Below are 25,349 nucleotides of genomic sequence, written 5' to 3' on the forward strand. Positions count from 1 at the left end.
TATAGACTGGAAGATAATATTTGTAATATATGTAGTCAATGAAAGACTCATATCTGGGATATATTAAGAACTCCTGGCTGGGCACAGTAGCTCATACCTATAATCCCAGCACTTTGGGAGGCCGAGGCCAGTGGATCACTTGAGGTCCGGAGTTTGAGACGAGAGCCTGGCCAACATGGTGAAACCCCGTCTCTACTAAAAATACAAAATTAGGCAGGCATAGTGGTGCATGTCTGTAATCCCAGTTACTTGGGAGTCTGAGGCAGGAGAATTCCTTGAACTCAGGAGGTAGAGGTTGCATTGAGCGAAGATCACACCACTGTACTCCAGCCTGGGCGACAGAGCGAGACTCTGAAAAAAAACAAAAAACCCCCAAAACAAAATAACTCCTACATGCCTACAAATCAGTAACTAAAACTTCAGGGTTTTTTGGTTTTGTTTTGTTTTTAGAAAATAGGCAAAAGACTTGAGTACGTACTTCACACACAAAAAAAGATGCTCAACATTGTTATTCATCAAGGAAATGAATTTTGAAACCGTGGAGTAGTTGGAAGTCTACTTGCTGGTTGGGGCTAGGGTGTAATTTGGTACAGCCACTTTGGAAAACTGTTTGGCATATCTACTAGAGCTAAGCACACAATGTACCCTATGACCCAGCATTTTAACTCTTGGGCATATATCAAACAAAAATGAGTGCTTATGTTGACTGAAAGACATTTAAGAATGTTCGTGGTAGCTTTATTCATAATGGATAATTAGTGGTATATTCACACAAGAAAATGCTATCTGGCAATAAAAAAGAATAACTGCTGATAAAAGCAACAACATAATATTGAGTATAATAAGACTCAAAGTACATACTATATTGATATATAGGAAGTTCAGAAACATGTATCTTTGGAAACAGATTATTAGAATAGTGGTTGACTGGGAAACATGACAGAGATTTCTGAGGTGCTAGAAATGTTCTATTTCTTTATCTGGGTGATGGTCACAGAAATGCATTGTATACAATAAAAAGTCATCAAATTACAGACTTTATGTAAAGTTATTCCTGAATTTATCAAAAATGAGGAAAAGGTGAGGAATAAATAAAAACCATTTCAAACATACAACGACCAAGAGCGTTTACTACTTGTAGACACTCATTATAAGATGCATTGGATGGCGTTCTTTAGCAAGAAGGAAAGTTTTACTCAAAGGGAAGTCAAGAAATACAAGAACTGATGATGAAAAAGAAATTGGTAGGTGTAGGCCGGTGGCTTGCACCTGTAATCCCAGCACTTTAGGAGGCCAAGGTGGGCAGATCACTTGAGCTCAGGAGTTCAAGACCAGCCTGGGCAATATGGCGAAACCCCGTCTCTACAAAACAAAATACCAAAATTACCCAGGTGTGGTGGTGCGCACCTGTAGTCCCAGCTACTCTGGAGACTGAGGTAGGAGGATCACTTGCGCCCAGGAGACTGAGGTTTCAGTGAGCCAAAATCATGCCACTGTGCTCCAGCCTGGGTGACAGACTGAGACACTGTCTCTAAATAAATAAATAGAAAATGTGTTGATAAATTTAATGAATTGCTGAATAGTTTTAAAAATATTTTTAAAGTTTTTTGTCTTGGAAAGACTAAACTATATTTCTATGTATTAGTGACAAAGTATACAGTATGTAAAGTGGACTTGTGTTTGTGATAGAAAAATAACTTGAAAAATTTATAGATAGCCATATTTATTTTTTAAAAAATTAGGAAAATCACCAAAAGAACAGTAATACTACCTGTAGCTTATAATGTACAGATAGGGAAAAAGGAACTATAGTAATTTTTTTTTTATCATTTTCACTGATAATAGGAAAGAATAAATGAAGCAAACAAAAACAATGATAATGAAGATAAAATGATATAAAAAAATCCAACTACATTAGTAACTCAGTATATACAAACTGATGAAACTCAGCCTATTTAAAGAGAGTAATTATATTTGATTTTTTAAAATTCACTTTAGGCCTGGCGCAGTGGCTCACGCCTGTAATGCCAGCACTTTGGGAGGCCGAGGCGGGTAGATCACAAGGTCAGGAGTTTGAGACCAGCCTGGCCAACATGGTGAAACCCGGTCTCTACTAAAAAAAAAAATACAAAAATTAGCTGGGCATGGTGGTGTGCACCTGTAATCCCAGATACTCAGGGGGCTGAGGCAAGAGATTTCTTGAACCCAGGAGGTGGAGGTTGTGGTGAGCCTAGACCATGCCACTCCTCTCCAGCCTGGGTGACAGAGCAAGACTCCGTCTCAAATAAATAAATAAATAAATAATCCACTTTATGCATCTTATAAAAGATGTTCTTAAAACAGAACCACAGAAATATTTTAAGATAAAGGGATGAAAAATCGTAACATATAAAAACTTATCAAACCTGTATACCAATATTAATTCAGATTAACTGATAAAATTACACGAAGTAAGCACTGAGGAGGAAAAAAGAGAAACACTTCCTAATAGTAAAAGGGATACTATCATGAAGATATAACAACCATTAATGTGTATCATCTGATTATAAAGCCTCAAAATATAAGAAGTAGAAACTGACAGAATTACAAGAAACTGAAAAAAATTGCTATTATAGGAAATTTTCACACGTCTCCATCAGAAATTAACAGATCAAACAGAAAAAAGATTAGACTACAGGAGATTAGACTAACACATTTGATTTTATACACACACACACACACACACACACACACACACACACTCTCTCTCTCTCTCTCTCTCTCTGCCTCTCTCACACTCACACTCAACCCTCCATATCCATGGCGTCCACATCTGTGGATTCAACCAACTGTGGATTGAAAATATTTTTTGGGGAAAAAAAGCATAACTGGCATAATTGTAGCTGTACTAACATAATGTTGAGCACATTAGAATACATTACATCAGGGTACATTACAATACCCTAAACAATGCAGTATAACAACTCTTTACATATAGAAGTAACATAGGGATCCTCTGAAGGTTATATGCAAATATACTATTTTATATCAGGGACTTGAGCATCCCTAGATTTTGGTATCTGCATGGGATCCTATAATCAATCCCTCACCGATACAAGGGACAACAGAGAGTGTGTGTGTGTGTGTATGTGTGTGTACACACAGTCATCCCTCAGTATATGTGGGGAATTGGTTCTAGGACTCCCTGTAGATACCCAAATCCACACATGCTCAAGTTCCACATCAGCCCTGCAAAACTTGCATAGGCCCTGTGGAACCCATATATACAAAAAGCCAGCCCTCAGTGTACAAGGGTTTCACATCCCACAGATACTGTATTTTTGATCCTCATTTGGTTGAAAAACATCTGCATATAAGTGGATCCGTGCAAGTCTAACCCACGGGTGGTTCAAAGGTCAGCTGTATATATCTAAATATATATATACAGATACATATCTGTATATATCTTAATACTGTTGCCTTGAGGATTAAGTTTCAACATAAATTTTGCAGAGAGAAGCTTACAGTTTTACACGTTTTTTGAAAAAATAGTAATAATTAAAAATGAATGAGTTAAGCTTTCAACCCAAGAAACAAGAGAACAGGATACACCTAAGAGAATAATATGTAAGGAAGTAACGGAACAGAATTCGTGAATTAGAAATTGATATAACAAAAGATCTCATGGCTGATCAACGGGAAAAGGAAACACAAATACTAGATGGGATCTCGGCTCTCTGCAACCTCCGCCTCCCAGGTTCAAGCAGTTCTCATGCTTCAGCCACCCCAATAGTTGGGATTACTGTGCCACCACTTTCGGCTAATTTTTGTGTTTTTAGTAGAGACGAGGTTTTGCCATGATGGCTAGGCTGGTCTCGAACACTTGGCCTCAAGTGATCTACCTGCCTCGGCCTCCCAAAGTGCTGGGATTACATATGTGAGCCACCGTACCAAGCCTGTTTTTTAAATCATGGAAGAACACTAAGATCCACTTCAAAATGTTTAAGAACTGTAATGACATAACCTTTAAAATTATATAAAAGAGCAGCATCAATGTCCTAAGTTAAAAAACATTCAAAAATGAATAGTCAAAATATGTTTTAACAAATGACTTGCAGCATAGACCAGGTGTTGTGAATGCTATGGTTTGAATGTGTCCTCATATTTTATGTATTGGAAGTTTAATCTCCAACTATATATATTGATTGGAGGTGGGGCCTGTGGAGGTAATTAGGATTAGATAAGGTCATCAGGGTGTGGACCCCATGATGGCAGGCCTGTCTTTATAAAAAGAGGAAGAGACCTGAGCTGACATGCAGTAGTCCCCTTGCTGTGCCCTGCACCACCTCAGGACTTTGCAGAGTCCCTACCAGCAAGAAAGCCCTCACCAGATGTACCTGCCTGTCTTGAACTTCTAGCCTCCAAAACTGTGGTAAATAAATTTCTTTATGAATTACCCAGTCTCAGGTATTCAGTTATAGCAACAGAAGACAGCATATGACAATGAGTTTTGCCAATCTTCAGGAAACAGTTAATCTTACTCTTTTGCAAATTTTTCCAATGAATTGAGACATGAAGGGTAACTTAAGTTTATCAGGATTGTATGAATACATTATCAAAACTAGATAACGACAATACAAGAAAAAACTATGAGACATTCTCGGGTATTAACAAAACTGGCAATAAAAAATCAGTTTATGATACAGTAAAACATATGTCCAAATATGATATATCTTATGATGTTTATTCTTATGTGGTTTGACATTTTAAAAAGTTTTAATGTAGTATTCTACTTTAGCAGGTTAAAATCTCAAGAAAAAGGGTTTCATAAAATTAAACATTCATTTATAAATTTCTTTAAAATGTCAGGCAAACAAGGAATAGAAGGCAACTTTCTTAACCTAATAAAGGATATTTACTAAAAGTCTGTAAGAGATATAATAGTGGTTAAACTGTAGCAAAACTAAGAAACTAGAAAAGAATACCACCATCACCACTTCTATTCAGCACTCTAATAGTGAGTACTGCCCAATACAAAAAGACAGAAAAGGAATAGGCAAGACAAAATTGTCCTATTTTTAGTTAATATAATTATCTATATAGCAAACCCAAGTAAATTTATATAGTATTAAACTAGTTGGCAAGCTCATTATAGCTGTTGGATAAAAGATCAGCCTGTAAAAATTGGTAGCATTACTGTGCTAAGTTATAGTCTATTGAATATATAATATTTTTAAAGACTTTTTTCACTATAGAGATAAGACTATAAAGTACCTGGAAATAAACCTGACTAAATACAAGACCTTTGCTTTAAAAAAAAAAAAAAATCATAAAATTAGCTGGGCACAGTGGCTTACTCCTGTAATCCCAGCACTTTGGGAGGTTGAGGCAGGCGAATCACGAGGTCAGGAGTTCGAGACCAATCTGGTCAACATGATGAAACCCCATCTTTACTAAAAATACAAAAAATTAGCTGAGTGGGCACCTGTAATCTCTGCTACTCAGGAGGCTGAGGCAGGAGAATCGCTTGAACCCAGGAGGCAGAGGTTGCAATGAGCCGAGATTATGCCACTGCACTCCAGCCCCAGTGAGAGAGTGAGACTCCATCTCAATAAAATAAAATAAAATTAGATTCATAAGGAAGATCTGAATAAATGGAAATATATACTGTGTTCATGGATGAAAAGACTCAGTACTGTAATGATAACAGTTGTCCCCCAAATAATCTACAAATTTAGTGCATAGCAAGCTGATCCTAAAATTCACGTGTTAAGAATGAGGAGCAAAAATAACAATTTTGAGGAAGAACAAGTTGAGGGGACTTGTTCTTGTCCCCTCAAGTACTTGTTAGATAAAATACATGTTAGATAAAGTCTTGCCACATACTAAGACTTATTATGAAGCCAGAGTAAACAAGAGTGTAGCATTGGTGCAGGTAACAATTAGGTAACAGAACAAAGAACCCTGAAAAAATATATTCTCCTGATATGTGACAGATATTACATTAATCAGTAGAGAAAGAATGAATTCATTAATAAATGATAATGAGTCAAACCTGGTTATATGAAAAAAAATTCGTTCCATAACACATATAATTCACAGAAAGTACTCAACATATTAAAAATCTAAAAATGAAGAGTAGAACTTCAAAAGAAAATATAGGAGAATATATTTATATGACTTTGACATAGGAAGATTTCTTAACACATAGAGCAAACCAGAAAGGAAGAGATCACGTTTTAAAACTACTATTCAAGAAAAGATACCATAGTTATAAGAGAAGCACAAATGAATGAAGTTGGAACCCTGTACCATATCCAAAAATTAACTCAAAATGGATCAAAGACAATGTAGGATCTAAAGCTATAAAACTCTTGGAAGAAAACAGGTCTGAATCCTCATTAGCTTGGATTTGGCAAAGGATACTTAGATAATGCAAAAGCACAAGCTATAAAAGAAAAAGTAGATGATTTGGACTTCTTCAAAATTAAAAATTCTGTGTTTCAAAGTATACCATCAAGAAAGCAAAAGACAGCCTACAGAAAGGGAAAACATACTTGCAAATGATATTTCTGATAAGAGTCTAGTATTCAGTGTATATAACAAAAAGATAACCCAATTTAAAAAACGGGCAAAGGATTTGAATAGATATTTCTCCAAGGAAGATATATAAATGGCCAACATGGTACATTAGAAGATGCTCAGCTTCATTAGAAATTAGGGAAATGCAAATCAAAACCACTATAAAGCCTGGGCAACATAGTGAGACCTTGTCTTTACAAAAATTAGAAAATTTGCCCAGGATGGTGGTGTGCGCCTATGGTCCCAGCTACTCGGGGGGCTGAGGTGGGAGGATTGCTTGAGCGCAGGAGGTTGAGGCTGCAGTGAGCCATGATCACATGATTGCACTCCAGCCTGGGTGACAAGGTTAGACCGTATCTCTAAAAGAAAAAACTTGATGCAGTACCACCTCACATATACTAAGATGTCTAAAATTAAAATAAAAAAGGGAAAGTAACAAGTGTTGATGAAGATGTGGAGAAACTGAGATCCTCATATTTTGCTGATAGAAATATAAAATGGAGCAACTGCTTGGAAAACAGTTTGCTGGTTTCTCAAAAAGTTAAACGTAGAATTACCATATGATCCAAAAATTTCACTCCTAGATATATACCCAAAAGAACTGAAAGCAGTGATTCAATTATATAATTGTATGCCAACATTCATAGCAGCATTATCCACAGTAGCCAAAAGCTGGGAACAACCTACATGTCCATCAACAGATGAATGGTTAAATTTATAAAACGTGGTAAATACATTACAGTAGAATATACAGTAGAATATAATTCAGCTTAAAAAGGGGTGAAATTTCAATACATGCTACAACATGGGTGAACCTTGGAAATATTATGCTAATAAAATAAGCCAGACACAAAAGGACAAATATTGTATGTTTCCACTAATATGAGGTAACAAGAGTAGTCAAATTTTAATAGAGACAGAAAATAGAAGTTACCAAGGGTTACGGGGAAGAGGCAATGATCAGTTACTGTTTAATGGATAGAGTTTCAGTTTGGGATGATAGAATAGTTCAGATCTGGAAATGGACAGTTGCACAACATTGTCTGTTAATGCCACTTAATTGTACACTTAAAAATGGCTAAAATGATAATTTTCATGTGTATATTTTACCACAATATAAAAAAACTAAAAGGGAGTGTTGAAACATGCTACAACATGGATGAACTTTGAAAATGTTATGCTGAACACAAGAAGCCAGTCACAAAAGACTACATATTGTATGATTCCATTTACATGTAATACCCAGAATAGGCAAATCCATGGAGACAAAAAGTAGATTCATGGTTGCCTAGGGCTGAGGGGGTTTAGAGATTTGGGAGGTAATAGCTGAAGAGTGTGTGATTTCTTTGAGGGGGTGATAAAAATATTCTGAAATAGATTATGAAGATAGTTGCACAATTCCGTAAACTAAAAATCATCTAATTTTGCCCAATAAATGGGTGGAGTGAATGTGTATGAATTATATCTCAATAAAGCTATTTTTTAAAACTATCAATTTAACATGTAAAGACAAGCTAATAGAAATGGTCAAAAGCTATTAATAAACAATTCTCAGAAGAGAAGATACAAATAAATGGGCCATAACCATATAAGTAGATTCTCAACGTTACTAGTAATCAGGGAAATACATATAAAAATAACACTGGCATAGTCTCACAATATCAGGCTAACAAATTTTAAGTCTGATAGTATCAAATTGTTGACAAGGAAGTGGACAACTGGGAAAAATCACTGCTGCTAAGTATATAAATTGATATAACCACTTTGGAAAGCAACTTCCCCTGGTAGTTTACATGCTCTAAAAAATATTCATGCATATGTGCACACTAAGTTATACAGATCTCGTGGCTTAGGTTTCAGACTACTGCAATAAAGTGAATATCACAATAAAGCAAGTCAGTATTTTTTTGGCTTATAGTGCATATAAAAGTTATGTTTACACTATCCTGTGGTCTAGTAAGCATGCAATAGCATTATGTCTAAAACAACATACATACCTAAATTTAGAAATACGGCTAAAATAGTGCTAATGATCATCTTAGCCTTCAGTGAGTCATAATCTTTTAGCTGGTGAAGGGTCTTGTCTTGATGTTGATAGCTGCCGAAGGTTGGGGTGACTGGCAGTTTAAAAAATAAGCAACAATGGGGTTTGACACAGCTGTTGGCTCTTTTCTTTTATGAAAGATTTCTGTGTAGCTGGTGATGTTGTTTGATAGCACTTTACCCACAGTAGAAATTATTTCAGTATTGGAGTCAGTCCTCTCAAACTCTGCCACCGCTTTATCGACTAAGTTGATGTAATATTCTGAGTCCTTTGTTGTTATAAAAATATTCATAGTATTTTCACCAGGAGTAGGTTCCATCTCAAGAAACCACTTTTTTAAAAAAATTTTTTAAATTTATTTATTTTTTGAGACCGAATCTCACTTTGTCACCAGGCTAGAATGCAGTGGTGTGATCTCAGCTCATTGCAACCTCTGCCTCCTGGGTTCTAGTGATTCTCCTGCCTCAGCCTCCCGAGTAGCTGGGACTACAGGTGTGCGCCACCACGCCCAGCTAATTTTTGTATTTTTAGTAGAGACCAGGTTTCACCATGTTGGCTAGGATGGTCTCGATCTCTTGACCTCATGATCCGCCTGCCTTGGCCTCCCAAAGTGCTGGGATTACAGGCATGAGCCACCACACCCAGCCAAGAAACTACTTTCTTTGCTCATCCATAAGAAGCAAATTCTCTATTCAAGTTTTATCATAAACTTGCAGCAGTTCAAGTCACATCATCAGGCTCCACTTCTAATCCTGTTTCTCTTGCTATTTCTACCACATCTGCAGTTACTTCCTCCAACTGAAGTCTTGAACTCCTCAAAGCCATCCACGAGAGTTGGAATCAGCTTCTTCCAAACACCTGTTAATGTGGATATTTTGACCTTTCCCATAAATAATGAATGTTCTTAGTGGCATCTAGAATGGTGAATCCTTTCCAGAGGGTTTTCAGTTGAGTTTGTCCAGATACAACAGAAGAATCACTGTCTATGGCACTTACAGCCTTACAAAACATATTTGTGAAATAATAAAACTTGAAGGTCAAAATTATTCCTTGATCCATGGGCTGCAAAATGGATGCTGTGTTAAGAGACTTGAAAACAACATTAATCTCCTTGTATATCTCCATCAGAGCTCTTAAGTGTCTAGGTTCAATGTCAGTATTTTGAAAGAAGTTTTTTGTTTTGTTTTGTTTTGTTTTTTTCTGAGCAGTTGGTCTCAATAGTGGGCTTAAAATATTCAGTAAACCATGTTGTAAACAGTTGTACTATCATCCAGGCTTTGCTGTTCCATTTATAGGGCACAGCCAGAGTAGATTTAGCATAATTCTTAAGGGCCCTAGGAGTTTCAGAATGGTAAGTGAACACTGACTCAGTAATAATGGTGAAGAAGTTTGAAATATTTCAAAAATTACCAAAATGTGACACAGAGACAAAATCAGCACATGCTGTTGGAAAAATGGGGCCAATAGACTTACTTCACACAGGGTTGCCACAAATCTTCAACTTGTTAAAAAAAAAAAAAAAGCAATATCTGCAAAGCACAATAAAGTGAAGTGTAAAATTACAGAATTTTTTAAATTGTGAAAAACAAGAAACAGTTATCTATCAATGGAGAATAGATTTAGAGAAAATGATATATTCATACAGTAGAATATTATACAAAGTTTTAAAATAAAGTGAAAGGAACTATGAATCAAAATAGATAAACTTGAACAAAGTTTGAGTATAAAAAGCAACTTATAGATGAATGTATACATTATGATATGTATATGAAGTTTGAAAGCATGCAAAACAACATGTTGCTTTGTTTCTTGATACATATGTAATTATGATATAAAAACATACACGGGAAGGAAAAAATTCAAATTCAAGGTAATGACTACCTCTGGTGATCAGCAGGAGATAAGCTTATGAAAGGGAGCCTAAAGGAAGCAATTACATCTATATTGTTTTATTTCTTTTCTAAAAAGCTGAGGCAGGTATTATAAAATGTTGAACTTTTCTGAGTTCGATGGTGGGTATAGTTAGGTTAGGCTGTTCTCTGTACTTTTCTGTCAATTATGTGTATTGACAATTTTATATTTCCTATGAATATTGTTACATTTTAACCAATGAACCTATCATAAAATCATCTATTAACTCATACCATCTCTCAGAATTGATTACCATTCTAAAAACTTGTCTTCAAGAATAAAACTTTGTGAAGAGTGTTTGGATTCTTCGTTAATTGTTGATTTTTTTTTTCTCTTGAGATTAACTATTTCAAAATGATAGTACTAGCTACTACCATTTATGCAGGGCTTACTCTGTGCCAGATACTATTATAAGCCCTTTACTTATATCTCATTTAGTTCTGTAAACAACCCTGTGAAATAATTATTATTCACATTTCCAGTGGGAAACAGGCTTAGAGAAAGTAAGTAGTTTGTCAAAGGTTACACAGCTAATAAATAGTAGGGTCAGAATTGAAATGTGCATCTCCGTGACTCCAAAACCCATGCTTTTAAGCCACATTATAAAGCCTTTTCTTTACCTGTAGTTATAAAAATTGTGTAATAAATTAGGACTTATTGAAAGGGGAGGAAGGCAAACATGTCTGTGGCATATGATCATTTCTGAATTGGAAGAGACCTAAGCTATAAGCATCTCTTCACATTTGTAGTCTTTTCTCCAATCCACTGTATTCATACCTGACTCCATCCTCTTGTTATTTTTGAAACCTTACTATCATTTTCTGTAAAACATAATAGACTGCAATTTCTGGTGTTATGATAGCAATTTTTAGTTGAGAATAAAGTTGAAGGAGTTAAAAATTGGAAAGTCAACTAGGAGCCAGCTCAAGGAATCCAGTATGACTTAGAAGTTTACATGCCATATTGCATTTTGCAACAACCAGAGCTCACGTCTTCTGATGTCTGATCTGGTGGTATTACTATTCAATCATTTCTTAAAAAGCAATCTGAGGCCAGGCGCAGCGGCTCACACCTGTAATCCCAGCACTTTGGGAGGCTGAGGCAGGAGGATCACTTGAGTCCAGCAGATCAAGACTAGCCTGGTCAGGCCCGGTGCAGTGGCTCACGCCTGTAATCCCAGCACTTTGGGAGGCCGAGGCGGGCGGATCACGAGGTTAGGAGATCAAGACCATCCTGGTTAACATGGTGAAACCCCGTCTCTACTAAAAATACAAAAAAATTGGCCGGGCGTGGTGGTGGGCGCCTGTAGTCCCAGCTATTTGGGAGGCTGAAGCAGGAGAATGGCGGGAACCTGGGAGGCGGAGCTTGCAGTGAGCCGGGATAGCGCCACTGCACTCCAGCCTGGGCGACAGAGGGAGACTTTGTCTCAAAAAAAAAAAAAAAAGACCAGCCTGGTCAACACGGCAGAAACCCTGTCCCTACAAAATACACAAAAAATTTAACCAGGCGCGGTGGTGTGCGCCTGTGATCCCAGATATTCAGGAGACTGAGCAGGGAGGATTGTTTGAGCCCAAGAGGCAGAGGTTGTAGTGAGCCATGATTGCACCACTGCACTCTAGCCTGGGTGACAGAGTAGGACCAAGACCCTATCTCAAAAAAAAAAAAGCAATCAGAAAAACATCATTAAGGGTGATTTAATTCATAACCGTCTTTTGTTTCATTTCCTTCTACCTCTTTCTACTATGCTCCTCCACTAGATGTCCTCTTCCTCTTGCTAGAATTACCCTTTTTGGAAGTGAGCTCCTGCTAGAATCTAGAGCACCATTTTCATAATAGTTTTATACCAGGAATACAGCACAAGATAGAAGAGGAGCGACTCTATTTCTGCTAAAATCAAGATAACTACTCTCTTTTTCCCCAGAAATCTTCAAAACCAGTATATTCTGCTCTTTTTAACTGAACCATTAGAATTTAGTTTATTGATTGGTGATATTAATGATGGCAAAATTTTGGGCAGTTCGGATTTTGTTTGTTTTGTGAAATTAGAACAATGAATTTTAGATGACATGAACTGTTACTTCTGGTTTATAGAATATGAAAGTACATGTCTACCACTGAGAACTATAAAAACATGTCTGGCTTCAGTATTCTAAATGTTTATACCTTACCTAGTTGTACATGTTTATATTCTTTGTTGTTCAAGTTAAGCTTTGTTTTCTAGAACCAAAAGTCTGCCCACTCTTATGGCCATGTTTGTTGATAATACTCTACTGGAAACCTTTAATGAGAGCTGTTATAACATAAAAGGATTCTATTATTCATCAGAAAGAACTGATTTACTCTCTTACTTGAGAATATTGGGATCTCTTCTATTAAAATTATAATTAGTAGTCATATAATTTTTGTTTAGAGACTTTCAAAGAAATACATAACTGTGCTCGCATAGTCGTGCCCCATAATTAAATCTTTCTGTGTTTGTAATGGTAGATTATTTATGTTTTACCTTCTTTATTTTCTAAGGAACTGGCATTTGATCCATATGAATCGTATGCTCGAGATATTTTGCGACCTGGTTTTCATGATCGTTTCCTTAGTCAGTTATCAAAGCCTGGGGCAGCACTTTATTTGCAGGTATAGTAATTTTTAAATCAAGATGTACAATGTCTGAAAAGTAAACTTAAAAAAAAATTAAATCACTTTTTTTTTCTAGTCAATAGGCGAAGGTTTCAAAGAAGCTGTTCAATATGTTTTACCCAGGCTGCTTCTGGCCCCTGTTTACCACTGTCTCCATTACTTTGAACTTTTGAAGGTAAGAAAACTCTTTATTGTTATTTATAACATATTGAGGTGTGATGAATTTCTTTTTGCTACTTCATTTGTAAATTATTATGTGAGTACCCTGCACATTAGTGTTTCCATTTTCTTTCTTCAGTTAAGAAGCAAATGGAAATCAGTCTGCAAAAGTAGCATATTCTGTCGTTTTAGTAGTGAATTTTATTTTTAATTTCTTTTTGTTTTTCCTTTTTTTCTTTTATTGGTTTTTATAGTGAATGTTAAAGCAATTTTCAGATATTTTTATCTTGTACCTTTACTTTTTGTTTACATGGCTGATTCTTTGAAAACCACCTTGGATTTATGCATCACAGTTTCCATTTGGGGACCTCAGCAGACTCAGGGACTCAGTGTGAGGATAAGAGAGCCAGTGTGAGGATAAGGCCAAAGTAATGGGGAAGGTTAGTTTACCTGACTTTGATAGCTCAAGTTTGCAACTGTCTGTATTAAACTGTTTATCATTGCTTTAGAAACAATATATTTCTATAATCTCAGTAAAAATTGCCCATTTGATTACAGTTCAAAATATTAAGCACTGACTGAAAGGAAAGGTTTTTTCTTTTCCTATTATATACTGAAATTAAAGAAAAGAGTCTGTATAAACTATAATTCAGTAGTGTAGCTCAAAGTGATATTCTCTCTACCTTTAATGGACTAGCCTTGTAAAGACAAAAGAAGACATGCATTATTCTTTAGCTTTCAAATGAGTATTTGTTTCATCAAAGAACACTTCTGTTTAGTATCATGATTCTTTTATGGAGACTATATTACTGGAAATCATATTTATAGTTTGCAGATGATAAAATGGGCTCTCTGTAATGAATCAATGAATGAACAGAAGGTCTGTGAATTTATTAACAGTAAACTGGAGGAACTGTCATCCCTACATTTTCTCAGGTCTCTGCACTGCATTTGGAATTCAGTTTGATTTCTCAATTAGGAATGTTTACATTGAGAAAAGACTCAGGGAGTTAAAAGGTATTTTTAATCACCAGGCAGAAATGACAAAGCTCTTAGCAATAGATACCATTTAAGGTCTTTGGAATTACAGGATGAGTATCTTAAGAGGATAATCAAGAGAGGAAGCATTTAGTATGTAAAATCTTTACAAAGAATTCATTATTACTAACTATACTTATAATGGGACATTTACACACTGTTTTGTTATATAGAATTTTTCTTTGTAATGGAATTTTTTTTTACCTGAGCCTGTAATGAAATTCAGAAAGATTCAAAGGCCATATAAAATCTTAAGGCCATTATCAATTTATAAATAAAAACAAGAAGGCCAGGTGCGGTGGCTCACACCTGTAGTCCCAGCACTTTGGGAGGCCAAGGTGGAAGGATTGCTTGAGCCCAGGAGTTCAAGACCAGCCTGGGCAACATGGCACGACCCTGTCTCTACAAAAATAAAAATAAAAAAATTAGCCAGGAACGGTGGTGCACACCTGTGGTCCCAGCTACTCAAAAGGCTGGGCAGGAGGAACACTTGAGCTCAGGAGGTCGAAGCTGCAGTGAGCCATGATCATGCCTCTGTACTCCAGCCTGAGAAACAGAGCAAGCCCCTGTCTCAAAAAAACAAAACAAAACAACCTCCCCCTCCCAATGAACCCGAAAAGCTTTGATGAAAGTTCAGAAGGCTATAAAACCCAATCATCTTAATAATATAAAAGAAATTTTTACTCTTCCAAGTGTAGCCTATTAAAATTTCTAAAATTATAACTTAAAGTTTAGTAAGTGCATCAATTAGCAATTAAAGATTTCTACTGATGTAAGCATGTGTATCCCTGATTCATATTACTGCCTAAGTTATATTGCAAAGTTAGCAGTATATTGGGCAGGAAATTTTGCCTAATTAGCCCACAAGACTCTCATCACTTTTTTTTTTTTTCTGCACGCCTGTAATCCCAGATACTCAGGAGGCTGAGGCAGGAGAATCACTTGAACTTGGGAGGTGAAGGTTGCAGTGAGCCAAGATCACACCACTGCACTCCAGCCTGGGTAAAAAGAGCAAAACTCCATCTCAAAAAAAAGAAAAGAAAAGAAAAAAAAAGAGTTTCCTAGCAGCCCTGGATATGCCAAATCTGTTCAGGGTTCCATGTGTATCCCGGTTCATATTACTGTCTCTTCGCTTGTCCTTTTTTCCCATTTATCTGGAATTCCTCTTCTACCCTCTCCAGGCTGGAGTGCAATGACGTGAGCTCAGCTCACTACAACCTCTGCCTCCCAGCTTCAAGCAATTCTCCTGCCTCAGCTTCCCGAGTAGCTGGGATTAATTACAGGTGTGCGCCACCACACCCGACTAATTTTATATTTTTAGTGGAGACAGAGTTTCACCATGTAGGCCAGGCTGGTCTCGAACTCTTGACCTCAGGTGATCCGCCCACCTCGGCCTCCCAAAAGTGCTGGGATTTCAGGTGTGAGTCACCATGCCCAGAGTGAGTTCCTTCCTTTCTTTACATACATCTCTTTAGAGAACTTGTCCCATTTTTATTGTCTGCCTTATCATTCAACTGTTTGCTCTGTGAGGAATGGAGCCCTATTTTCTTTGAATTCTCATACCTATCAAGTGTCTGGCATTTAGGCATTCAGTAAATGCTTGTTAAAAAATGAATGGCAAAAAATACATATACATTTTCCTTTAAATTCCTATTCTTACATTTTAAAGAAAATTTAACTGTAAATTTTATATAATTACATTTATTTTGGAAACTTAGGTAGAATGCCTTAAACTTTACAAAATCAAAAGATAAGTTTAGCTATTAATAGTATAAGACTTTTGAACACAAAGAAACAATAAAATGGTGGTTACCAGAGGCTGGAGAGTAGGGGAGTAGGGAGATACTGGTCAAATGACACAAAATTTCAGTTAGGAGGTGTAAATTCAAGAGATGTATTGTACCTGATGGTAACTACAGTTAATAACAATATATTGCATATTTGAAAACTGCTAAGAAAGTAGATGTTAAGTGTTCTCACCACAAAAAAGTATGTGTGTTAATGCACATGTTAAGTAGCTTGATGTAGCCATTCCAGTTATATACATGTATCAAAAGATCCTATTATACACCATAAACATGATTTTTTACTTGTTGATTAAAAAATAAATTAAAAATAGTATATGACTTTAATGCTACTAAAACTGAAAAAATACTCTTTCCTTCAGTAGTTAAAGTTAGCAGCCAAGTCTTCAGACTCTTTAACTTGAAAAGTTAAAGTTAATTTTTTATGAAGTAAAAAAACTTCCCTTTGTGCCCTTTTGAAATATTGCTTCAATAATGTGATTTTTGTATGTGAAGTTTAATTTACTTTATTAAACAAATTTAGATTTCTTAGGGCTAAGTAAATATATTGACCAATATTTTATTTTATTTTTATTGTATTTTGAGACAGAGTCTCACTCTGTCACCCAGGATGGAGTGCAGTGGCACAATCTTGGCTTACTGCAGCCTCTGCCTTGTGGGCTGAAGTGATTCTCCTGCCTCCCAAGTAGCTGGAATTACAGATGCCCACCGCCACACCTGGCTAATTTTTGTATTTTTAGTAGACACGGGGTTTTGCCCTGTTGGCCAGGCTGGTCACAAACTCCTGACCTCAAGTGATCCACCCACCTCGGCCTCCCAAAGTGCTGCGATTATAGGCGTGAGCCCCCACACCTCGCCTGACCAGTATTTTAAAGGTTAGCAAATCAGTACATGTTTGGTTCCACAAAAGTATTAACATTTTCTTTGTTCCTTAGACATAGGATTTTATCTCCCCAAGATGCACCCAAACAAACCTTAGGAAAAAAACCATCCAGGATGACTTTGAATTCCCTAGAGAATTACCTTTACTTTTTCTTGTATGCTGGGTACTTTTAACCTAAGGGAAAGTAAGTTTCCCTCTATTTTAAAATTCAGGTTGAAATCTTATGTTGTTATGTGTACATGAGTGTATTTGGTTTCCTAAGGCTGCTACAGCAAAGTACCACAAACTCAGAAGCTTATAAACAACAGAAATTTATTCTTTCACAGTTCTGGAGGCGGGGAATCTGAAATCAGGGTTTGGGCAGGGCCACACTTCCTCTAAAGGCTCTAAGGAAGAATCCCTGCTGCCTCTGCCTAGCTTCTGGTGGACCCTAGCAATTCTTGGTGGTCCTTGGATTATAGATGCCATCACTCCCGCCTTTTCCTCCATCTGCATTTCAAGTTCTTCACAGCTTCATGTTCTTCTCTATGTGTCTGCATCCAAATCACCCTTTCCTTTCTCTTACAAAGACACCAAGTCAGTGGATTTAGGGCTCACCCTAATCCAAGATGATCTCATCTCAACTTGATTACATCTGCAAAGATCCTATTTCCAAAGAAGATCACATTCATAGGTACCAGGGGTTAGGACTTGAACATATCTTTCATGGGGGACACAATTCAACCCTTAACAGTAAGTTTTTGGTACACTATAAAAATAAAATTTTTGTTGTTCTGATTCTCCAGCATACATACTGGCTACATTGGCTTTATACACTGGCTACCCCCTAACACCTCCATCCCTCTTTTTTAGAGATAGGTCTTGCTCTGCTACCCAGGCTGGAGTGCAGTGGTGTGATCATAGCTTGCTGCAGCCTGGAACTCCTGGGATCAAACAGTCTCACCCCAGCCTCCCAAGTAACTGGGACTACAGGCATGCACCACTATGCCCAGCTAATTTTTTAAAATTATTTTTTTGTAGAGACAGGGTCTCATTTTGTTGCCCAGGCTGATCTCAAACTCCTGGGCTCAAGGGATCTTCCCACATTGGCCTCCCAAAGTGCTGGGGTTAGTGGCATGAGCCACTGCACCCAGGCTTTTTTCCCCCCTCTTTTGCCCTTTTTTTTTTTTTCCCTGTTTTCTTTTTTTGCATTAGGCCAATTATTTCATCCTGATCTTAGATTTTTTATTTTTATTTATTTATTTATTTATTGAGATGGAGTCTTGTTCTGTCACCCAGGCTGGATTGCAGTGGTGCTGTCACAGCTCACTGTAACCTCGACCACCTGGACTCAAGTGATTCCTCAGCCTCACAAGTAGCTGGGACCACAGGCACATGCCACCACGCCTGGCTAATTTTTTTAAATTATTATTTGTAGAGATGAGGTCTAGCTATGTTACCCAGGCTGGTCTCAAACTTCTGGGCTCAAGGGCTTCTCCCACCTAGGCCTCCCAAAGTAATCCCCAAAGGGATCATAGGATTACAATCCCAAAGGGATTATAGGCGTAAACCACCAAGTCTAGCAGAGAACCAATGGAGGTTCTCTCTAGGGTACATTCCCTTGAACCAGCTTTCTAAATTCAGAAATTCTTATCTAGAAATCCATGGGCTCAAAGCTACATGGTATTGGAGCTGACCACAGATGTTGAATGTCTAAAGTTAAGCATAGGATAGTGTACCACAAGAGCCATTATAAACAAACAGTTAGCTATTGCATTACTCCAGTTTTTTATTTAATTTTTTTGTTCTGGTGTTTGGGATTTTTTGTTTTGTTTTGTTTTGTTTTTGAGACAGGGTCTCACTCTGTCACCCAGGCTGGAGTGCAGTGGTACAATCACTGCTCACTGCATCGTTAATCTCCTAGGCTCAATTAATCCACCTACCTCAGCCTCCTGAGTAGCTGGGACTCCAGTTGTGCACCACCATGCCTGGCTAATTTTATTTTCTGGTAGAGACAGAATCTGGCTATTTTGTCCAGGCTAGTCTTGAACTCCTGGGCTCAGGTGATCTGCCCACCTCAGCCTCCCAAAATGCTGGGATTACAGGCGTGAGCCACTATATCTGGCCAATTTCTAATTTTAAATAAACTTGACTACTGTGAGGTGCATTTGTAGTTAGTGATGTTTTCTCTGATTAGAACAGAGAGATGGTTTTAAAAGGCGTATTTTCACAAATGACATATCCTAACTTTTTAAGGGTTGATTGCCTGTTTAATGTTTGGAATTGAAATCTCATTTTAATTAAGAATTTCATCTTCTCCACCCATACCTTTTAGGTGTGTTGGTATCATAAAATAATAATTTATTTGAATGTCATGACCTTTCTTTCCCTCAGCCTTTATAATAATTTATTTGAATGTCATGACCTTTCTTTCCCTCAGCCTTTAGTGGAATGTTTAAAATGATGTCATGGCAAACAGGAGCAAAAGCCTTGAATTACTCAGCAGTTAGTTAATTAGTTCTGGAATAATTTGGATAATATTTCATACATTTGCTAAGAGGGCTAGTAAATCAGGTGTTACTGTTTGCATTTTCCATGTTGTAATCCACTGTGGTGTCTCATCAAACAGTATACAAATAAAATTCCAAAATCAAAACATGAACCTAATCTTTGCTTGTTGTGTTCTCTTATGTTGTGATGAGCTCTATGTATATAATATTTAAAATAAATGGAGATCTTTATTTTTATATCCCAAATGTTAGACAATTATAATGTATATTTCTTGGCTGTATACTTTGTCATTCTTACGCATTGCAATTTACCTGTTTTATGGAATAGGTTTTATTTAGTGAATATTGAGGTTTTTCAAAGTCATTTCAGTTATTTGGGTACCTATTATAGTGAAAAGTCACGGGACTGAAAGTCAAGAATTGTGGGTCCTGGACCTGCCTGTTAATGCCTTCAAGTAAATGGTAGTTCCTTCATTGTATATAATGCCATGTTGGAGAAAATTAATTCCAAGAAATAAAAACGAATTCAAGCATTCCTTTTTTTAATCAAAGGGAAGCCATTATATGATTGTGAATGAATTGAGCATATAAAATGCGTTTGGTACAACAATTTATTTTTTATATATCAAACAATCTTGAGTTTTATTCTCCTGAATACTGCTATATTCTTTGTATTCATTTTAGTATTTTCTTTTCACAGCTCCTTACATTTAATCCCATTTTTCTCTCAGGGTTTCTTTTGCACATGGAACACACCATATTGACTATTGCCTCTTTACTTATTTCTAAGGGACCAAAAAAATTAGTCACTGGTAAAATGGTTTCTTTCTTGTGAAAAGTTAAATTTTATCATCTCAGTAGAGCATATGAGTTTTCATTCTGCTTTAAAATATGATTCCTGGCTGGGCGTAGTGGCTGATGCCTGTAATCCCAGCACTGTGGGAGGCCAAGACTGGTAGATCACCTGAGGTCAGGAGTTCGAGACCAGCCTGGCCAACATGGCAAAACTCCGTCTCTACTAAAAATACAAAAATTTTCTGGGTGTGGTGACATGCACCTGTAATCCCAGCTACTCTGGAGGCTGAGGTAGGAGAATCGCTTGAACCCGGGAGGTGCGGAGGTTGCAGTGAGCTAAGATCGTGCCACTGCACTCCAGCCTGGGAGACAGAATAAGACTCCATCTCAAAACAAAAAAAAATATATACACACACACACACACGTATATACACACACACACATATATATATACACACACATATACATATATACATATATACACATATATACATATATACACATATATACATATGTATGCACACACACATATGTATATATATGAATCCCTAGATGACTTTAAGTACAATCTCATATGGTAATATAATCTCAGGACTTAGTAATTTTTTAAACTATTGAAATAAACTGCCTTTGTACAAATGTAATTGTTACTATTGCACATTATTATTAAATAGGCACTCATGAAAAACATGGTATTGAATATCACTGGTAACAGGATGCTGCTTTGTTGAGTCTCATTTACATACTACTTGCCACTGCTTTGTTTCTGTAGCCACAATAAGCCACCCTTTTGATGTAGTTAGCTTGAATTATTTTGCACCAGTGCCCAGTTTAAATTAGCTATTTTGAGTAAAAGAAGCAAAAAATGCTTACAAGAAAGGTCATTTATTACACTGAAATTTATTTTAGAAGCTTGCCTAATGCTATAAAGGTAAAACTGACATTTTGAAAGTATTTTATCAGGAAAGTTTTATGGGTTGAAAAAATATTAACATTTTTGAGATACCAGAATATTCTGTATGTAAAATGCTACAGTTAAATAGTAGATAAATGACTCCAAAACTTGAAACATTTTTAGAATAGAAAATCAAAAGGATGTCCAAATGGATTTTTTTCTTTTATAAATATCTTTATATGTATGAGAATTATATATTTTGTCTACCATTCGGTATGTTTTCCTGAATTAAAAATATAAAAAATTTATCCAGGACAAAATATCAAATGCTCAATATGCTGCTACCTGTTAGTTCTTTAAGACTGAAAAATTGCCTTGTATCCTACTGACTTGAATTTCTCTGGGCTTTACTTTTGAGTGATTAAATTCTAAATCAACTCAATGAACTAATTCATTGTTCAGTGGTGCTTTCATTAATTTTGCCTTTTCTTAAGGTATACAGCAAGCTTGTCTAACCCCCAGCCCAACACAAATTCGTCAACTTTCTTAAAACATTATGAGATTTTTTTTTTTGCAAATTTTTAAAAGCTCATCAGCTCTGGTTAGTGTTAGTATATTTTATGTGTGGCCCAAGATAATTCTTCTTCCAGTGTGGCCCAGGGAAGCCAAAATATTGGATACCCCTGGTATATAGCTTTCAATGTTAGATTATCTGCTGCTTTAAAGACTAAACTTGATAATGTTCATGGTAACATTTTATTTGTCTCCCAGAATTCTGCCATGTGAGAGGCAAATAGTTTCAAATGATAGGGACGGAAGGTACTTTGAGAGATTACCTGGATTCCAGCCTTCAGCCTCCCAGTAATATCTGTTAAGTAATAACCTAGTATCTTTCTTAATGAACACCTGGCCATTGGCTTTCTTTAGCTGCCAATATCGAAGAACCATACTATGAATAAAAGATATTTGAGTTTTTTATTAATGTGTACACTTTTAAAGTCTCTAATCCTTTGGAAAATATCTTTCATTACCCTTTTTATGTTGAGAATTGTTATGAATAAATTTTTCTTTTTTTTTTTTTGAGACGGAGTCTTGCTCTGTTGTCCAGGCTGGAGTGCAGTGGCACAAACTCGGCTCACTGCAACCTCTGCCCCCTGAGTTCAAGCAATTCTTCTGCCTCAGCCTCCCGAGTAGCTGGGACTACAGGTGTGCACCACCACACCCAGCTAATTTTTGTATTTTTTAGTAGAGACGGGGTTTCACCATATTGGCCAGGCTGGTCCTGACCTCGTGATCCCCCTACCTCAGCCTCCCAAAGTGCTGGGATTACAGGCATGAACCACTGTGCCCAGCCTAAATTGTTCTTTTACTTAACACAGTTAAAACTGAAAATTTTCCTAAAAATGTAGCTTATGCCTCTAGTAGAAAGTATAGTGAGTTTTTAATAATGAATGTAAGAAATCTGGATAATAAAAGCTAAGTATTAAACATTACAATATGGTATTTATTACTTCTGGAATATTTGAACATTAAAGTATTTTAAGTAAATTTTAATAGAAATGGTTTAGAATATAAGTAAGAAATCTGTTTACTTTTCACAGGTCATCAGTGCATGTGGTATGTGTGTGCTCATGCGTGTAACTGATTTTTACCAATTGAAGCAGAAAGGAATGTATTGTTGACCTTTAAGGAATACCTGTGAAAAACATAAAATCCGTAAAGTACTAATGTACTAATGAATAATGAAGCTAATTGAAAAGTAAACTTCTAGCTAGGTGTGGTGGCCCACGCCTGTAATCTCAGCACTTTGGGAGGCCAAGGCAGGCAGATCACTTGAGGTCAGGAGTTTGAGACTAGCCTGGCTAACATGGTGAAAACCCATCTGTACTAAAAGTAAAAAAAAAAAAAAATTAGTCAGGCATGGTGACAGACACCTGTAATCGCAGCTACTTGGGAGGCTGAGGCAGGAGAATTGCTTGAAGCTAGAAGGCAGAGGTTGCAGTTAGCTGAGATTGCACCACTGCACTCTAGCCTGGGGTACAGAGACTCCATCTAAAAGAAAAATAAACTTCTTTATAAATCACTTTGAATATTTTATGATTGTATATCTCAAGTCTTTTCGTTTATGGTAGAGAGTAGGTATTCCTAAATTGTTGGATGAAAACTCTATTGATAAAATGTTATTTTATTTTATTTTATTTTAATAGATGGTATCTCAAACTCCTAGGCTCAAGCGATTCTCCCACCTGGGCCTCCCAAGTGCTGGGATTATAGGCATAGGCCATTGCAGCCAGCCAATATGTGATTTCTTAACTTTTCCTTTTGGTAACCAGGAACAGGTTTAGAAGATTTCAGTTACTGAATTATTGTCACTCATACATCTGTTAATTGCTTGCTTGAATCATAGCCACCTTACTGTATTGATAATTAGTTATTGATGACTAAGTTCTTGTTAAATACAGACTTTGTCTGACATAGATATTTGCCAGTAATAGAAAATACGCTTGAGTTTCATAAATATGTGTATTGCAGCTTTACTCAAAATCTTAATGTGGATATGAACAAAGTTCTTTATTATACTAATGTTAATTCTGTAGTGTAATTACAAAGAAAACCATTTACACTTACATTGTGTGTTACCATTTACAAAGTGCTTTGGTTTTTAATAACAACCCCTAAAAGTAGGCAGGGTAGGCTTTTTATAAGCCTTATTTGGCAAATGGGAAAAGTAAGGCGCAGAGATCAAGTCTCTTGCCCCAAGGTCACACAGCAGTAGAGTCAAAATTTGATCCTAGGTTTTGTAATTGAGATTCCTTCTATTATATTGCATCCTTCTCTGTATATTTCTCTTCCTTATCATCTCAATATTATATAACAGTAATATAGGGATCAGAAACCTAAGACAAAATTCCACACTTAAAAAAAAAACCTCCTCTACATGCTTAGTGCTATGCTAACTCCTGTGATCATTCAATAGATGAATTATGCTCCCCATTTCTTTTCAGTGGTATGCACCTTGAGAAACTACATATTACTGCCTGTCGCAAGATGTAACTCATCTTAAAACTGCTAATCTTGGTCTTTTAAGGTAGAAAACTTGGTTGTGTATTAATAGTAACACACAAGAAAAACACTTTTAAAAAGAATATTTAATGACACATTTAAAATTTTTATTGTGGGGACAGTTGAATAAATGTTATTTTTATCCTTAAATGAGCTTATTATTATTCTATCCGAAAGTGTACTACTGGTTCAGATTTGTCATTTTGGCTTTACAGCAGTTAGAAGAAAAAAGTGAAGATCAAGAAGACAAGGAATGTTTAAAACAAGCAATAACAGCTTTGCTTAATGTTCAGAGTGGTATGGAAAAAATATGTTCTAAAAGTCTTGCAAAACGAAGACTGAGGTGAATATTTTTACTTTTTAAAATATCCTTCTTTTTACCCTGAATATTGTGGTGTAAATTCAGGGATCCCAGTTCCCTCCTCAAGTAAACAATGAAGAAAATAGTTGTAGTGACAAGCCTGGTCTTTCAGAGGAAGTGACATCAAAGCCAAGAGAATTGTTATTGTTTGAAAAACCTTTCATATTTGTGCATTTTCCTTGCATACTCCCAGACAGGACCTCCTGAGAGTCAACTGGTAAGCTAAAGGAGAGACACAGTAAAATGTATTGGGTAGATTTATGTTGGCATCGTTGTTCTGTCAGAGTAAAATTATTAGTGTCCTTTATTTTAGGGATTATATAACTTGAGGCATTAATTCAGATAACATTGCTTCCACTTTCCTAATTATAATATGTGCTACATGTTTTCAGCTTTGGGTCTTGTCCATTTAAACCCTTCTAAATAATTTATTTTAATCTTTCAAATTACTTTTTTTTTACTGTCTTGGACTACTTTTTGTCATTCTAAATATTTAGTAGCCAAGATAGAAATAATCATTTTGTAGTTAAATTTATAGAGTAGAATTTTGTCAACAATCATTGTACTTTTTAGAACACTGAAAAAATTTCTAGGTTGCTTTAATTTTCAAAATTGTATAATTGTGTAATACTAATCTATTTGGGGAATTAGTGAATACCTTTCTCAGTGAGACTTGTAAAAATCTAACTTTTACACTTTCCCTTATTTACG

At 36.2% G+C, this 25,349-nt stretch overlaps 1 protein-coding gene across 1 annotated transcript in view; it reads left to right on the top strand.

Annotated features, from left to right (window-relative positions):
- The window catches only part of SOS1 (son of sevenless homolog 1 (Drosophila)), a 158,787-nt gene that overhangs the window by 91,569 nt on the left and 41,869 nt on the right, over window positions 1–25,349 (top strand). The window contains exons 7-9 of the mRNA XM_011997324.1: window positions 13,037–13,147; window positions 13,227–13,325; window positions 24,493–24,620. Coding sequence (XP_011852714.1) covers window positions 13,037–13,147; window positions 13,227–13,325; window positions 24,493–24,620 — 338 coding nt within the window. The remainder of the gene's footprint in view (window positions 1–13,036; window positions 13,148–13,226; window positions 13,326–24,492; window positions 24,621–25,349) is intronic.

This window comes from Mandrillus leucophaeus, unplaced genomic scaffold, assembly GCF_000951045.1.
Source record: "Mandrillus leucophaeus isolate KB7577 unplaced genomic scaffold, Mleu.le_1.0 Scaffold538, whole genome shotgun sequence".
Classification (NCBI taxonomy): Eukaryota; Metazoa; Chordata; class Mammalia; order Primates; family Cercopithecidae; genus Mandrillus; species Mandrillus leucophaeus.